This window comes from Ammodytes marinus, assembly GCF_949987685.1.
Source record: "Ammodytes marinus genome assembly, chromosome: 2".
Taxonomy (NCBI): domain Eukaryota; kingdom Metazoa; phylum Chordata; class Actinopteri; order Uranoscopiformes; family Ammodytidae; genus Ammodytes; species Ammodytes marinus.
Window position 1 is genome coordinate 34,365,991 of NC_137231.1, and position 17,905 is coordinate 34,383,895.

A 17,905-nucleotide genomic window follows, 5' to 3' on the forward strand; every position below is an offset into this window, starting at 1 on the left:
TTCAAAAATAGTTTTCATTATTTTAAATAAAAAAGTGTTGAAAATATTTTACGAACAAAGAAGACTTAGTATTCTTCAATTTGCTACGATGTATAGGATATGATTGAATGAGTGAGTGAGTGAGTGAGTGAGTGAGTGAGTGAGTGAGTGAGTGAGTGAGTGAGTGAGTGAGTGAGTGAGTGAGTGAGTGAGTGCCTGCCTGCCTGCCTGCCTGTGTTTGTGTGTATGTGAGTGCCTGTGAGTGAGAGTGCATGCATCTGCCTCTCTGTCTGCCTGCCTGCCCGCCTGTCTGTCTGCCTGCATAATCTGTCTGTTTACCTGCATCAGAGAAAGAGGACATGGAGTTGGAGCAGCTGAGGATTCCAGATGAAACCAGTTCGGACGTGAAGCCTCCGGGCTGGGAGCGATGGTGGTGGTGGTGGTGATGGTCTGGGTCCATAGACTTTGATTTCCTCAGATCGGACCATTTCACCGGAGACAGGACGCAATACTACGAGGAAAATAAAACATAAATTGTATTTTAAAACATGTATTTTAAAAATGGTTTTCTACTACATTGTTCTTTAAAGCGATTTGTATGTGAAATAAAATAAACTAAATTAACTAAATTACAACAGGGAGACTTCTTAAATGGTGCAGTGTGTAGAATTTGTATGTAAACTTTTTTTTGTACATTTAAAAAAAAATAATGTTATGCTATGTATAGAATGTATAAGCATTTTTCAGAATACACTTGGTAGAAATGGAATACAATATTCAAAGGAAGGACAGAACGCAATACTACACAGAAAATAACACATGTGCTGCACGATTAAATGTGCTGCGAGGAACTTTTAAATATTTCTGAAACAGTCAAATTTTACCTCTGATGATCATAAATTACATGAAACAGCAAACGAGACCATCAGTGCAAAGAATTCTACTCATATAGATTTTCTTAATGCCTTTGTCATGGGTACGCTCACCCGGGAACAACAGCTGGCGTAGTTAAAACACTACCACTTTTATCCAAAGGTGGTGCTAGAATTACCACAATCTGAAAGTTCCTCTGAGCACCTTTAACACAAACTTGACTAAAATACATCAGGACAAAATAATTAACAAAAAATAACAAAGTGTGGTACCGGGGTCTGTGAGCTGCTGCCACTGCCCAGGCTCAGTGCCTCGTTGTGGGGTAAAGTTGAGCTCTTCATGCCCCCTCCTCCTCCAGCACGGTGGTTCCTCTCCAGAGTCCCACCCCCTCCTGCGCTCAGATCTCTCCCCGCCACCGAGCGCTTGTCGTGGGGCACGCGAGGCAGCGTCGAGGCCATCTGCTGCTGGTTCGACTTTATATACGGCACGTCCAAAATCTCATCCATGTCCAAATCATAGTGTTCCAGCTCCCCAAATAAAGCAGGGGGGTTACTCCTGTCACCCAAACTTTTCGCATTTCCTCCCGAAATGTCAGAAAAAGCCGAATTATTAGTGGTTTTGTCATGGTTAGGGGTAAGTGGAAGGGGCCCATCTTTGCTACTGCTTTCCCCAGCTTCCCCTAACCCTAGATTGGGCTCGGGACAAGGTAGTTTACCCCCCTCACACTCAGAGTCGGTGCTGGCTTCTGGTTGGTGCTTTAAAGGAGAGACTCGCTTGACCGGGCGAAACTTACTGTGGACCTCGGGCAGACCGGACGGCCCGTGGGAGGACACTCCACGGGACCAGTTGATGGCCGGAGCTAGAGAGAGGAAGAGAGATTAGATGGATGGATGGATGGATGGATGGATGGTTAGATAGATAGATAGATAGATAGATAGATAGATAGATAGATAGATAGATAGATAGATAGATAGACAGACAGACAGACAGACAGACAGACGGACAGATGGATACGTAGATAGACAGATAGACAGACACACAGACAGCTAAAGAAAGGAAAAAATTTAGAATGTTTAACTGATCGATTTTCTCAATATGTTAAATTAATACAAACACAAAATATAACATATAAACAATAGACAAAGAAATAAATAAAATAAAAACAAACAAACAAACAAACAAACTGGATCCTCAGCAACAAATAAATAACTTCAACTAATATAGTTCATGAGATAAGTCCTCACAAACAGTTAAACATGATAAAAATGTAATCTTAAGTTGTATATATAATGATTATTTAACTTTTTCAAACACTTCACATAGTACAGACAATTTTTCAACCTAATTTAGGTGGGGAAAAAAAATGAAAAAAGAACAGTCTAACTAAAATATAAAATACATGCCATGAGGAATTGTATACATGTTTGATTCTATCTATCTATCTATCTATCTATCTATCTATCTATCTATCTATCTATCTATCTATCTATCTATCTATCTATCTATCTATCTATCTATCTATCTATCTATCTATCTATCTATCTATCTATCTATCTATCTATCTATCTATCTATCTATCTATCTATCTATCTATCTATCTATCTATCTATCTATCTATCTATCTATCTATCTATCTATCTATCTATCTATCTATCTATCTATCTATCTATCTATCTATCTATCTATCTATCTATCCATCCATCCATCCATAGTTGTATATAATGTGTATTTATTTACCTGGCCTGTCCTCAGCCTGTCCATCACTCCTTCTGGATAACTCCGGAATGCTTTTCAGAGACGTCACAGAATACTGAAGAGAAGACAAACAGAGAGAAATGATCACAGCAGTTCAGCAGCTCAGAAAATACAATATTTTAAGCACTGGTCAATTTTGAGATTTCTGTCTATTTATCTTCCATAACATGTCTTCTTTCATACTAGTATAAATCAAAGGTCCAACATGTACATTCAGGTGTTTATTGGACTAAACCTTGTCTGTTTGCTTCTGTATATTTCTCCTATACAACCATCTTTAAACAGACATGATCTCAACAATAGTTTTTCTCAACTTCTAAAGCATGTTGCTGTAAGTGCAGACAGATTGTTATATGAAGTAGTCAAGATGCTAAAACAAAACCTTCATCAAAATGTAACTAAAACTTTCTGTTGTTACCGTCATAGAGAAATGTTGAGATGAAATTCTCTATCGGCCTTTTTCTTACATCAAAAATTCCTCTTCTCAGGAGTGTGCTAGCCGTGTGTATATTTTTTGGGGTACGTTAATGAATATGTTCTAAATATTGTACTTCAGTTGTTGATTCTGACCCCCCCCCCCCCTTAAAACTAGCTGGGTACATCTCAACTTGTACACATGTTAAATAAATGTAAAAATGTGTTAAAAAAAATTGTAAAATGCAATATTTCAAAACTGACCACTGAATCATCAGAGAAGTCGATCTCGTCCAGGTCCAGATATTCAGGAGCCTCCATCTTCACTGAGCATCATCAGCCTCTACACCTGCTGGAGGGAGAGAGAGAAAGAGGGAGAGAGAGAGAGAGAGGGAGAGACAAACAGAGAGACAGAGAGAGACAGACAGACAGACAGACAGACAGACAGACAGACAGACAGACAGACAGACAGACAGACAGACAGACAGACAGACAGACAGACAGACAGACAGACAGACAGACAGACAGAGAGAGAGACAGACAGACAGACAGACACAGACAGACAGACAGAGAGAGAGGGAGACAGACACACACACACACACAGGCAGAGAGAGAAAGAGACAGAGACAGAGAGACAGACACAAACAGTCACACACGTTAGACTTGTCTTGGCCAAAAAAGCATAAAAACATAAAAGTTTCACGTTAAAAACAAAAATTTACTTTAAATAAAATACAAAACAACAAGTCAATGCTCAGTGTTTTTAAACTTTATTTCTTTAGTAATTTAACATTTTTCTGACTTTGACCCCCATATCTGAATCACTCCACTTTGGTTAAACCTCTTATGTAGCCCATAGCAGCATTATATATCCATAGATAAAACAGTGAGTTAAAACCCTTGTGTGTATTAAACGTTGCAGTGATTGTTTGATCGGCCGTAGTAAAAACACAGGAAGTTGCTGCAGGAAACGGTGTAAAAGTGTTTTTGTTTCAATCTGCTGCTGAGTGAATAAAGAGGAAACCATGGAAACGACGGGGAGACTTCTATGTTTTGAAAAAATTAGGACATTAAAAAGGTGTAGTCAGTGATTCTGGAGAACGCTTGTTGTCAAAATCACTTTGTCAAAATCAGTGAATATCTCCTCATGATCCGCTACCTAATCCAGTGTTAATACACAGCCTAGGTTCTGTAAACCAGTATGTTGCTAGCTACGGTGCAAGCCCCTTTTTGTTTACACACACTTTGTTTACATGCCAGTTTACAGAGCCTAGGCTGTGTATTAACACTGGGTTTTCTTTCCAGCGCACACACAGTACAGACAGGTAGTGGATCATGAGATATTCACTGATTTTGACAAAAAAGTGATTTTGACAACAAGCGTTCTCCAGAATCACTGACTCCACCTTTAACTGACTTCTATGTTTTCAAATTTGAGTATTTTAAATTTTTACCAACATAAGCCTTAAAGGAATACTTCACCCATAAATAACCGGCGTTCTATCGTTATAAAATTGCTATTATAATATAATGAATGAGGTTTTTCTTCCCTCAGTCTTCCCTTGGCCCAGCTGTCCTGTTAATCCTAACCCTACATTTTTCCATGTGTGATTTCACACATGGTAAAATGTAGGGTTAGACAGTGAGACCATAAAACACTCTTTCTGTCTTTTCTCATGCTAGGATGAACCGATTTCTAAAATGTTTGTACATGTATACTACATAGGATCTCAGAGTTCAATACACCTTCTATTTCCACCGGTGAAGTAGGGCTTTAATGTGAGAGTGTGTTGTTTGAGGCATTATAATAAATCCTTTCAGTAACACTCAGGTTTTAAACTGTCAACCTTTATGAGCTGCTCTGATCAAAGGACACAATCAGCTGATAATCTGGATCAGAGCGATTTAAAGACGCAGTACGCCACTTGAACGGATGAATAACCCTGAGCCTTTGATTGTATTTATTATATTGTTAATAACTATAATTTTTATTTTTTCATAAACGATTTTTTAAATTTTTTAAAACAAACAATCACAAGTTCCTCGTAGCACCTTTAAATAGGTTTTAAAACACTTTATTTAAGGTCAAGGTCAAGGTCAAATTTATTTATAAAGCACATTTACAAACAGCGGGTACTGCCCCAAAGTGCTGTACAGGTTAAATTATAATAAAATAAAATAATCCACATTTATTACAAATAAGAAACCAAAAGAAAAACACATAAGAAAATACTCAGCTCAGCTGGTTCCGAAGGCCAGTGCAAAAAAATGTGTCTTCAGCAGACATTTAAAATGTTCCAAAGAAGTGGCAGATCTGATGTATAAAGGAAGAGAATTCCACAACTTGGGACCAGCTACAGCGAAGGCTCTGTCTTTAGGCTATAAACATTCCTCTATTGAGAAAGCAGCAAAGCAAACGGTGTATTTCTCATGTAGATTCATTGTGTAGACGTGTATTTCCTCTCCTGTCATTCAAGGAAGTAAAATATCTTTGCTACTTCATTACCGATAAACGATGTTTGTCTAACTGTATGTGTTGTTTGGATGTGTATGTAGTGATGTTACGTCCGACACGAAAGCCCCGAATGCCTGTGTCGCTCAAAGGGGGCGTGTCCAGATGAAGCCTGTCTCGAGGCCTGTATCGTTCGTCACAGTACCACGTGACTAAAGATAAACGAAGCCCCGTTTTCTGAAATCATGCGACTGCCTCACTTCATATAGCGCCTACTATCTATGCTCGCGACGTGAAATAAGACAGCCACTACCGTAACATACCAGCAGATGTCAGTATTCCTAAATGAGCTGTTAAATGGGGCTTTGTTGATCAGGGCTTTTTGGTGGAGTATTTGGCCAGAAAGATTCGACACATTCACGGGGCTTCATCACACCATCACTACGTGTATGTGTTGTTTGGATGTGCGAACATAGCATTTAAAAATTGAGGCTCTGACTAGCATCAAAGCTTGCAAACACATTCTTAAAATAACAGTACATGTATAGATTGTATGTATATTTTTAACATGTATTTCCTAACTTTTCATGTACAGCTAGGGACCTACTTGAATGTCTGAAATGAAGATTGATAGATTTTAAATAGGTTTCTTTATGTATCAGAGGAACAATTTCAGAAATATGTAAAAGTTCCTCGTAGCACCTTTATATAGATTATAAAAAGCTGTATTTAGGCTATGTGTAGTAATAAACATTCCTCCATTGAGAAAGCAGAGCAGCAGCAGTGTATTTCTCATATGCATATTGCTTTCAGTTTGTGTTCATTCTAGCGCCCCCTTTGGACAAAAGCGGTATTGATTTTACTATGCCAGCTGTTGTTCCTGGGTGAGCGCATACCCCATGACAAAGGCATTAAGAAAAACTATATCAAAAATAACATTTGTTGCACTGATGGTCTCGTTTGCTGTTTCATGTAATGTATGATCATCAGAGGAAAAAATTAAACCGTTTCAGAAATATTTTAAAGTTCCTCGTAGCACCTTTAAATAGATTTTAAAAAGCTGTATTTAGGCTATGTGTAGTAATAAACATTCCTCTAAAAAAGCTGACGGTGTATGTCTGTATGTAGATTGTGTGGACGTGTGTTTCCGTCTGCGTGGGAGAGAAACCACCGAACTGAAGCTCCAAATAAAAACCAAAGATTGCAGCTTGGAGAAAAACATTCTGAGCCGAAACATCATGATAACAACTGTTTGGTTTAAGCCTGAAAGACACAGGAAAAGGACTAGAGAAGATAAAGGCCTTTATATGTTAACGTGAACGGGCTGACAATTAAGTGGGGAATTTTTAAGATGTATAGATAGATATAAAAGTACCTTCACATTATTGGGAATATATATATATATTTTTTTTTAATGAGTTGGCAAGTAGTAACATTGACAAACGTCATACACAGAATTATATATGCACCAGCCAGCGTCTAAAATCAAATTTTTCCTTAGGGGAATCACTATGTTAATTTCATGAGCTGATAACTCATATACAGCTGACACTTATCAAAACAAAATATCATCTACACAAGTGAGATATTTTCAGATAGTTTATATTCGTTCCTAAATGTGTTTATGAAGCTTAAATCTATTCATTCAATTGTTATTATTAAAATGGTGTATGAAAAAATACTATTCTTTAGGAGTAGCCTTACATACTTTTTATCAAAATCCTTTTTCATTAGTACATGGTAATTTTGTCACATGTCCATATTGACAAACATAACAATTGCATCTGAAATATCACCAAAAAAAAATCAAATTTGTATTTATTTGTAACAGGACTATAGCATGTGTGCCCCAAAGTTGTCTTGAGATACATACACTAGCCCATTGCTTTATTGAAAATACCCAAGGTCCTTTTACATATAAGGTGAGTTGCCCTAATGTGGGATAATGTCTGCCATTGCAACTTTATGTAGGCCTATAATAACATATGAAGCCAGTACATTTGACCCATAGCCTACATGATACCAATCTGAAATCCCCAAGATACCGTCTAATTAAAACAAGAAGAAATAACTCAGATATCATAGCCTACTACTCAGAGAATAAATGGCACATATACTAGTACACACACACACACACACACACACACACACACACACACACACACACACACACACACACACACACACACACACACACACACACACACACACACACACACACACACACACACAAATACACACACACAAATACAAATAATTGAATTAACACGTAACTATGTAACCTTAGCAACAATTCAGTGGTACCGAAATCTGGTTCTGGCCCAAAAGCCACAAGAGCTAATCATAGAAGCTAACGCAGGAGCTAACCGTCTTAGCTTGAGAAAATTAGGGTCAAAACGATTGAAAAAACACAACAATGGCGCCCGTAAAGGGACATTTTAAAGGCACGGTACCTTGATGAAGACGAGAGGCCGCCGATGAGACGCGGTTGTCTTTAGCGAAGGGATGAATAGAAAAGATAAAAGAGCATCCAGCTGTTTTTTTCTCGACAGGCGCAGAGAAACACAAAAGACTTTGACATATGGGCAGCGGCGGAGACGAGCTGCGCGCGACACGAGGGCTCACTCCGACTGATTTTCCGGGGACAAAATCCGATAAAGAACTAGGCCTACACTAACACTTTCACTTCTTTATTATTATTGAAGGCATACTAGGTAATACTGTAGAACGTTTGTTGTCAAAATCACGTATTGTCAAAATCACTGAACAATCTGCTACCTGTCCCTACTATCAATGCGCTGAAAAAAAATATGCCCTGCGTTCCAAATCACATTATTTTTGTTTTTCCTGAAGTACAGAAGAGTTTTAGGGCCATAGACAGGATAGAAACAAAATCAGATTAGGAAGTTTTTTTTTTATTATTTCGAGAAATGTCAAGAATAAAGACGAATACTCCGAAATGCTATTAGAGTTAGTGGGGCATTTATGTATTTTCAGCATACTACAATCGACATGCATGTATTGGGACATCCTAAATCTTTTTCTGGCATACTAAATAGTAGGGAAGTATGGGGATTGGAACGCAGGCCTGGTCATAATACAGAGCCTGGACTCTGTAAACTGGTAGGCTATGTAAACAATTTACAGAGTCTAGGCTCTGTATTATGACCTGATTTTCACACAAAGTGATTTATCAACAAACGTTCCCCAGAACTACCTGGTAAGTTTACCTTTAATGTAGGCCTGAGAGAAAGAAGTTTAGCCATGCTTTTTTTATATATTATTTTGGGGCATTTTCAAGCTTTATTAGACAGTACAGAGTTGAAATGGGGAGACGGAGAGAGAGAGAGAGAGAGAGAGAGAGAGAGGGGGGATGACCTGCAGTAAAGGTCCACGGGTCGGATTTGAACCCACCACGACCACTGCAACGAAGGCCGGAGCCAATATGGTACGCACTCTATCCACTACGCCACCGGAGCGCCCCTAGCCTGCATGCTTTAGTGAGATTCAGTGATAAAGGGTGAATGACGGACAAATGTTTTATCGTCAAAGCACCGCACACCTAATCTGTGTCATTCAATAGCCCTTCTGTAAATAAATAACACCTCTTATATGGAGATTTTAGATTATTATTATTTTTTTAGGATTTTGGGAATTTAAGGTTAGGAATGTATCTGTAATACACTTGTCTTATCTTGAATTAGGATAGGAACATTCATTTGGGAACTGTAAATCTGTAATGGCTCTTTTAAATCGGGCCCTAACTCATATTTCCTTTGTAACAGGCCCTAATGTGGAAGGTTCAAAAGTTGAAGTGTTAAATCATCTTCTCAATAAACGATCTTTGAGGCTCAGACGTAGGAAGTGGTGCCGCTATGTCGCTCCGTTATCCTTAGAATAAAAAAAACTAGAAAAAAAAAATAATAATAAAAACTACAATAAAACTTCTAATTTGTATGATTTATTCTCTATTATAAAATATAATAAATAGCCTGATGCAATGAATGGATGCCTGATAATAATGTTTTGTTTTATTTCAAATAATTACAAATTTTTTTCTATTTTTAACTACAATTCAATGTCTGTGTGTTGATATTTGGCCAGGAAAAAATTCAATTAAATAAAACATTTAATAATAATTGGCTAAAAAGTGTTTGTTTAATCATTTATAATTTAATATTTTTTTTTTAATTGAATTAAGTTTACATTTTTAAAATCAAACTTTCTCCTTGCAGTACACTTTGCAGAACCATAGGTTGGGATTAAATATCAACCCTTATATTGTTGGTGAAAGTAGTGATGTATTAGTTTTACCATGAGGCTATTAATAGTAGCAGTAAGCTAATACAATAACGGCCACTTTTGGAACATTGATATGACTTCAAATTTAATTTTAAGTATAATTTTTCTACATTTAATTTAGGCTAAAATATTTGTTAAGCCTTTGTCTTTATTATCTATATACATGAGAGCTAATTGAACTTTAAATAAATATAAATATATATTTTACATCTACTTAAATTAAATGTAGGTTTACCATGGGGAGCAGAATAAAACCAGAGAACATTTTTATGAAAATGTCCATATACTGAAATGATTTTATTAATTTTTTTATCCTAATCCTAATTCTACTTATTATGTGTAGAAAACATTATGTGTAGAAAACTTTATTGTGTCTGTGTGTGTGATATCTGACATCACACACACACACACACACACACACACACACACACACACACACACACACACACACACACACACACACACACACACACACACACACACACACACACACACACACACACACACACACACAGTTACATAACTCTCAGAAACACACAGAAGCCGCTGTGTCTATAAATGAAACATAATTACAGCCTTTTCAAACGGCAGCGTTGTGGTTTAAATTCATAATATCAGTTTTCAAGCTCGTCTGTCGCCATCTAGTGGCCGCTTCTGAGACTGTCACCGGGTTATAAAAGGTTTATTAAAGGTGCACTATGAACTTTGGGTGTGTCAGAGAAGTGAACATTTTCTAAGATATATTCTCATAACTGAATAAATAAACTTTCCTCAGGAAAATCCCTGGAACACTGTTTGAAGTTAGAAAGCTTCTTGAAAAGTTACTGTTTCACTGTTGTTGTTTACAGCAGCAGGGCCCACAGTTTGGTTTACAAACATATTCTAGTCTTATGTTTGCTTCCAGGTTCCTCAGAATAATTTAGTTTTTATTTATGATAGAATTATTCAATACTAAGAATTGCCTGTAGAGAAACTATGTTTAGTAAACTAACTGCAGGCTCTGCTATTGTAAACAAATCCCCCTCCTCTGAAACTGCATAGTGCACCTTTAAAGAAAGGTACTTAAACTTATCCGTAGCAATGTGAGAAGAGAAAACGCTTTGTTGGTGATGTCTTTCTGTCAAAAGTGGCTGAGAAATAAAACCTAAAATGTGTCTATTATTAGTGTTATGTGAATTGCCAAAAATAATAGACACATAACAGAACCTTCTGGTACATTCTGGGGTGTTTAACGTTGTGTTAAACACTTCTGAGCTAAAACATTCATTTGTTAAATAAAATGTAATGGCAAACTGTCTCATGAGCTTTGGAATAGTAAGTCCACAGTATGATATAATTTCATTAAATAAACAAAAACCAAACATCTAGAGGTTGAATGATGCCAGAGTTAAAATCTTTATTTAATTTTCACAAAATATAAGTGTCCAAAGTGTTTACAGAACAGACTTAGGATACAGCATTTTTTTTATTTTATGAATCAAAAAATACTTTGTACAGTTCTTTTTAAAAAATGCATTTGCGGCATGTTTTTAAGAACAAAATGTATCATAAATCAGACAAGTAACAACATATGAACAAATCATTCTGTATGATTATGTAAGTATGATTATGGAAAGTTAAGTTGTGATGAGATAATGTTTACATTAAAGGTGGTTGTATAGGAGAAATATACAGATGCAAATTGACAAGGTTTAGTCAAATAAACACCTTGATGTAAAATTTCGACCTTTGATTTAGTGTAAAAAGACAACACGATATGGAAGCTAAATAGTGAAAATGTTCTGTCCTGCAGTAACTGTTTTCAGAACTGGGCCGTACTCATTGTTGGTGATGGAGGACTTGCTCAAGATCTCTGGAGGAACTTTTAAGGGGTTATGCTGATTAGTGTCGTACTTGATATTGGTGATTTGCTCACTCAATACATCTGACTAAAAGGTCAGGACATCGTACCACTTGTACCATTCCTCTTTACCGTCCTTGGCAATGAAGAAGGCGTCATGCCTAGCATGTACCTTTCCAAGACCATACCTATTCTTCCCAACATATATATCTTCCATGAGACATGTTCTGACTGAGTTTGAGGGCACTGAACCATAGGCTCCACTTTTCCACTCTAGGATCTGGTTGTTGCTGTTCACTAGGATCTCAAACTGGCTAGACCTGTGCTCTTTGCCTCCATAGGGGTTGAAGCAGTAGGAACCCTTACTGGGGGTGTAAAAACCAGAGTCACAGCCATTTTTGCAGACATACTCGTCACGGTGTCGTTCACTGTTGTAAATCGACACAGCTTCAACAGGGAGATTGCCGTCGAAGTTCACCCATTGCAGGTCTTGGGTCTGTCTCTTCTGTCTCACTTTTCCAGCAGACTGAAGGAGTTCATCTGTTTTGGTCGTCTCATCCAAAGGGATTTCGAGAAGCAGGTTCTCTGGAGTTGGGTCCTCTGGAGTTGGTTCCTCTGGAGTTGGGTTCTCTGGAGTTGGGTTCTCTGGAGTTGGGTTCTCTGGAGCTGGTTCCTCTGGAGCTGGGTTCTCTATGGAGACTTAACAAAAGAAAAGCACAGAAGCAATGAGTCGGTGTCATGGGTCTGCTGGATGTTAACTTCTGTTCTAAATGCCTAACCCTTTCACTTCAGACACAACGTGAATACACGCCACAAAAAACTGTGAATAATTAAAGGCCTATGCAACATTTGTATATGTAGGACATACAAATGGCTATTATATCTTTCCAGACAATTTCACCTCTATAGTGGACCGTACCATCTTAACCTTGCCGAGAGCCAGAGGAGGAGCCGACTGGAGCTTCTCATTAGCCTTGCACAATGCAATGCAGACAGTGTAGTGATGTCAGTTGCTAAGTCTAATACAAGTCATTTTCTCATCTTCAGGGTTTCTGAAATATATTCTGTCAAGTGTCTATGAAGGAACAAAAGCTGGTTTCTCACTTTTGCCTAAAGTTACTGTTTGGCTAACAAGCTAACATTTGCCAGCTGCTGATAGCCAACCCTTTTCATTTCGGTCATTTTTAATGTTTAGAATGTTTTGAACAATACAGGAGAATACATATTTTAAAGCAATACAGAATTCCTGAGAGTCGTAGTGTATTATATTCGCCTCAGCTCGTACCTGAATGTTGTCTTTTCTTTTTTTTTTACATAAAGACATTTCCACCATACATTCATAGAGTAAAGGCACAAATTGGTGCATACAACTTCACCAGAATTTAGAAAGTGAAGTGGTTAACACTCTAAAATTGTTAGGGGGAGCACCCCCGCCCAACCCCTCACTTATAATCTGCCCCTCCTCAATGTTTAAAAATCCTACATTTAAAATGTTACTCATGAAACAATTATTATAAGCAAAATGGACCTTATCTATCAAATGTAGAAGTACTTGTCAGACAGAATGGCTCTATTCAGTTTCAAGTATAATTTTATGTTGTTGTTAATCAATTTAAGATACTTTGTTCTGTTTAGTTTAGATGTATAGTCATAGGTGAGTCAATCTATGAAATAAAACGGCTTAACTCCAAAAAAATGTATACACAAGGTTTTTCAATGGATTCTAGTAGTATTTGGTGTGCTGAATAACATACTAAAAGTATACCAAAATATACCTCCCAGAATGCCCTCATTTCCAAGATGGCGGCCGAAAAGGCAGCTGGGAGCTTGAAATGGCTATATCTCAAATTGAAAAAATGTTGCAAAGGAATTTTCAACTGATTCTGGTACCTCTGGACATGCTTACGAACATACTAAACATCTAGGAAAATACACCTTACGGAAAGGCTTCATTTTCAAGATGGCGTTCAAGATTGATTCACCTATCAGTAAATACTCACGCTTATAAGCTGTGGTCAGAGCCGTCATGGCGACCACAAAGAGAGCCACAGCCAGTAACTTCATGGTGAAGATGCTGAGAACCTTTCATTAGGAGAGAGACATGTTACTATTACCTCAACAGAAAAACAACTTATCTTCAATAACATGTCTTCTTTCATACTAGTATAAAAAAATGTCATGACAAAAAATCTGGATAATTTTGTGTCATAAAGATGGTGTGTATTGGTTTAAAACTACTTTTATCTCCCGTGTCGGCTCAATGTAACTGCTTTCATTCTAGAGTTATAGATCAGACACACACACACGCACACGCACACGCACACGCACACGCACACACACACACACACACACACACACAGTGCTGTGTCTCCAGTGGATTTGGTGACAGCCCTAATGTCGGTGTGATTTAAAGACCGCTGTATAAACAAGCATCATTACCGTGGCTTGTAAACGCGGGCCCTTAAGTGTGTGTGTTTCACTGTTGTTGTTTACAGCAGCTGGGCCCACAGTTTAGTTTACAAATATATTCTAGGAACTGCTCTTGAGAACTCCAGGAATGACACAGTATGACAGACATTTGAACTTCAAATACTTAGTTTCCACTCAGGTGAGAGTATGTCTGTGTTCGAAAAGCCATTCTAACGTCCTACTCACTCATTTTAAAGAAGTACACTCTGGAGGAGATATCTTGGTTTACCTCTGGCAAATTGGATGTCATATGCTGTGCTTGAATGTGTTTCCTGCCATTGTGACCTGCCCTGATTGGTTTAACCTGTCCCTCATCAGCCTTTACTACCTTATGTATTAAGTCTGTGTGTTCTTGGTCAGTTTTTTCTTGCCTGCCAAGGTTTCCAACGTTATTTCTAGTGTTTCTTTGGAGGGGACTGTGTATATATATATACAGTCTCCTCCATAAGTATCGGAACGGTGAGTCCAATTCCTTTATTTTTGCTGTAGACTGGAAACATTTGGGTTTGACACCAAAAGATGAATATGAGACAATAGCTCAACATTTCAGCTTTCATTTCCAGGTATTCACATCTGGATCCGATACACAAGTGAGAAGATAGCATTATTTGAAAAGGAACACCACATTTTTAGGTGAGCAAAAGTATTGGAACAGATAGACTTAAATTAAATTAAAGTGAATAAAACATAATATATTTTGTCGCAAATCCTTTGCTTGCAATACCTGCATCAAGCCTGTGACCCATTGACATCACCAAACTTTTGCATTCTTCCTCATTCAGTTGCTGTTTGTGTTAGGGGTTTACTCTCTTAAGTCTCCTCTTTAGCAGGTAAAATGGATGCTCTATAGCGTGTAAGTCTGGAGATTGACTTGGCCAGTCTAAAACCTTCCATTTCTTGCCCCTGATGAACTCCTTTGTTGTTTTTGCAGTTTCTTTTTATCATTATCTTGCTGCATGATGGAGCATCTTCCAATCAGTTTGGTTGCATCTTTATTTAAATTGGCAGACAAAATGTTTCTGTAGACTTCTGAGTTCATTTTGCTGCTGCCATCATGTGTTACTGTGTTGTTGTCAAGATGAACCTTTACCAAAGTGATGGAAAGGCTAACGTTTGGAGAAAGAAAGGATCTGCTCATGACCCCAAACATACAAGCTCATCTGTGAAACACGGTGGAGGCAAAGTCATGGCTTGGGCTTGCATGGCTTCTTCTGGGACGGGCTCATTAATCTTCATTGATGATGTAACACATGATGGCAACAGCAAAATGAACTCTAAGTCTACAGAAACATTTTGTCCTCCAATTTAAGGAAATATGCAACCAAACTGATTGGAAGATCCTCCATCATGCAGCAAGATAATGACCCAAAACACAACAAAGGAGTTAATCAGGGGCAAGAAGTGGAAGGTTTTAGACTGGCCAAGTCAATCTCCAAACTGAAACCCTATAGAGCATGCATTTTACCTGCTAAAGAGGAGACTTAAGAGAGTAACCCCCCAACACAAACAGCAACTGAATGATGCTGCCGTGAAAGCCTGGAAAAGCATCACAAAAGAAGAATGCAAAAGTTTGGTGATGTCAATGGGTCACAGGCTTGATGCAGTTATTGCAAGCAAAGGATTTGGGACAAAATATTAAGTCTTATTCACTTTAATTTCTTTTAAGTCTATTTGTTCCAATACTTTTGCTCACCTAAAAATGTGGAGTTCCTTTTCAAATAATGATATCTTCTCAGTTGTGTATCAGATCCAGATGTAAATACCTGGAAATGAAAGCTGAAATGTTGAGCTATTGTCTCATATTCATCGTTTGGTGTCAAACCCAAATGTTTCCAGTCTACAGCTAAAATAAAGGAATTGGACTCACCGTTCCGATACTTTTGGAGGGGACTGTATATATATGGAAACATAAATACAGTATGTATACACATGTAAACATTTAAAAATAAATACAAAAATTAAAGACATACCTCTGCAGGAAGATAAGGACTGCCAGGACTTTACAAAGAGGATGCTCAGAGAATTCGTAGCAAACTTGCAGCAGGAGGATCTTCTGAAGCGAGTGACTGAGGAGACAAAGACCAGCTCTTATATATTCTCACAAGAGCCCCCCCCCCCTTCCCTTTCCATGAGAACACAAGCTCTTGACAAAGATCCCTGAGTGTGTGTTGCTCAGCAGGTAATTATTACACAATACAAACAGGGCAACACACACACACACACACACAAACACACGCACGCATGCACGCACGCACGCACGCACGCACGCACACACACACACACACACACACACACACACACACACACACACACACACACGCACACCCCTAAACTATTATTATGTTTATGTTTTATGTTTATTATGTTTGGCTGATATGTTTTTAAACCAAACTGTGGGCCCTGCTGCTGTAAACAACAACAGTGAAACAGTAACTTTTCAGGAAGCTTTCTAACTTCAAACAGTGTTCCAGGGATCACATTTTCCTGTGAGGAAAGGTTGTCTATTCGGTTATAAGAATATACCTTAGGAAATGCTTTCTCTGACACACCCAAAGTTACATAGTGCACCTTTACTGAAGCGAACAAAGCTTTGAAATTACTGTAGCAACTTTCTTTTGTTACTTGCGACGGAGACCTACATTCATTGAGTAACTTATGCAGGGGATATAACATACAGTACGTCGAGTAGTATTTGCAAATAGTTATTGGTCTCACTGAAATACTAAATACTGTATTATGTTACCTGGATATTTGCAAACACTGGCTATTACAGGTTGCAACAGTAGTTCAGAGTAGGATATTATTATTTGCTCAAATCATTGTTAAAGACACACCTGTCCTCTTTGGCGTTCATTTCTTGATGAGAATGTTTTATCCCAGCAGCTTCTAATAGTTCTATTATTTTATGATTTCTTAAAGTTTACTTTTAATGTTACTTATACAGCAGTTGGTTCTGACCGAGTGATTTGATTGGACGAGAGACATTCCATGCGTTCTGAAGCAGCGCTGATATGAGCGTCCAACATCACTCTGAATGTTCAGGGACTGTTCACCAAACTGACCAAATGGACAAAATCACTCCGCTCACTGATGAGCCGGAGCTACTTGTGTAAACTGTGTGTGTGTGTGACTCAGGTTGACTGGCGAGTCTCTCCCCTTTGAGAGGGCATCGCTGCCACACACAGACAGAGACAGTGTGCAGTAGTCGCTCACGTTACTGAAGACTCCGCTCTGACTGCTGTTGTCGGACTATTTGTGTTGGCGGAAGCAAATACATTCTTAAATGACTAAAGATCACATTTTATAGTTAACTTGTGAATTTAAGTTGTAAAACTGTGTTTGTCTTCGGCACTTGGCCTGCGGCCTCGTACCTAAGACCGAATCACAGCAGCGCTGATATAGAGCGACAACATGCTCCCTCTCATGTGATATTGCTTAATTTTGACATGATAATTGATAAAGTATTTGTGTCTATAGTGTTACCCTTTGTACAGCACTTGACTTGACTTGGTGCAATTTGTACTTGGATATAAAATGTGTCGGCTAATAATCCTTCTGATTTAAAGGTGCCGCATCACACCCACACACCACCACAGGAGCCTCAGGGGAAAAGGATGGCATAGAGATCAGCCATCAGATAAGCTAATCCTGACAAGCCTCACAAGAAGCAACAAGACACTATGTTTTCTCACAGAAGCAAACGACTCCCAAGCCCTACCCCACTGGCTCCACTGATTAACCTGGTCTTCCAACGAATTCAAAAAATCGGTCCCTCCCACAAACCAAATATTTGTAGTGTTCAATTACAACATTGGAAATGT

The 17,905-nt window shown here is 38.2% G+C and overlaps 2 protein-coding genes across 2 annotated transcripts in view; both read right to left on the reverse strand.

Moving 5' to 3' along the window:
- Window positions 1-3,342, reverse strand: part of sncaip (synuclein, alpha interacting protein) — a gene marked incomplete at its 5' end in the record, with an annotated part of 16,106 nt that extends 12,764 nt beyond the window's left edge. The window contains 4 exons of the mRNA XM_080037057.1: window positions 319-490; window positions 1,125-1,711; window positions 2,590-2,662; window positions 3,286-3,342. Of these exons, the coding sequence (XP_079893183.1) occupies window positions 319-490; window positions 1,125-1,711; window positions 2,590-2,662; window positions 3,286-3,342 (889 nt within the window). The remainder of the gene's footprint in view (window positions 1-318; window positions 491-1,124; window positions 1,712-2,589; window positions 2,663-3,285) is intronic.
- Window positions 3,343-11,161: 7,819 nt separating this feature from the next.
- On the reverse strand, window positions 11,162-16,139 carry LOC307260039 (natterin-3-like). The gene is made up of 3 exons (XM_080040161.1): window positions 16,055-16,139; window positions 13,616-13,697; window positions 11,162-12,314 (listed from the first exon to the last, which is right to left on the reverse strand). The coding sequence occupies exons 2-3, from the start codon at window positions 13,677-13,679 to the stop codon at window positions 11,704-11,706; spliced, it is 675 nt and encodes a 224-aa protein (XP_079896287.1). The 5' UTR covers window positions 13,680-13,697; window positions 16,055-16,139; the 3' UTR covers window positions 11,162-11,703.
- Between the last annotated feature and the right edge of the window lie 1,766 nt (window positions 16,140-17,905).

Bases quoted from the DNA above. Each gene is read 5' to 3' on its own strand.
- LOC307260039 (XM_080040161.1), bottom strand. From the start codon at position 13,679: ATGAAGTTACTGGCTGTGGCTCTCTTTGTGGTCGCCATGACGGCTCTG. The intron at 12,315-13,615 runs GTGAGTATTTAC...TCTTTTGTTAAG, and splicing joins TCTGACCACAGCTTATAAGC to TCTCCATAGAGAACCCAGCT.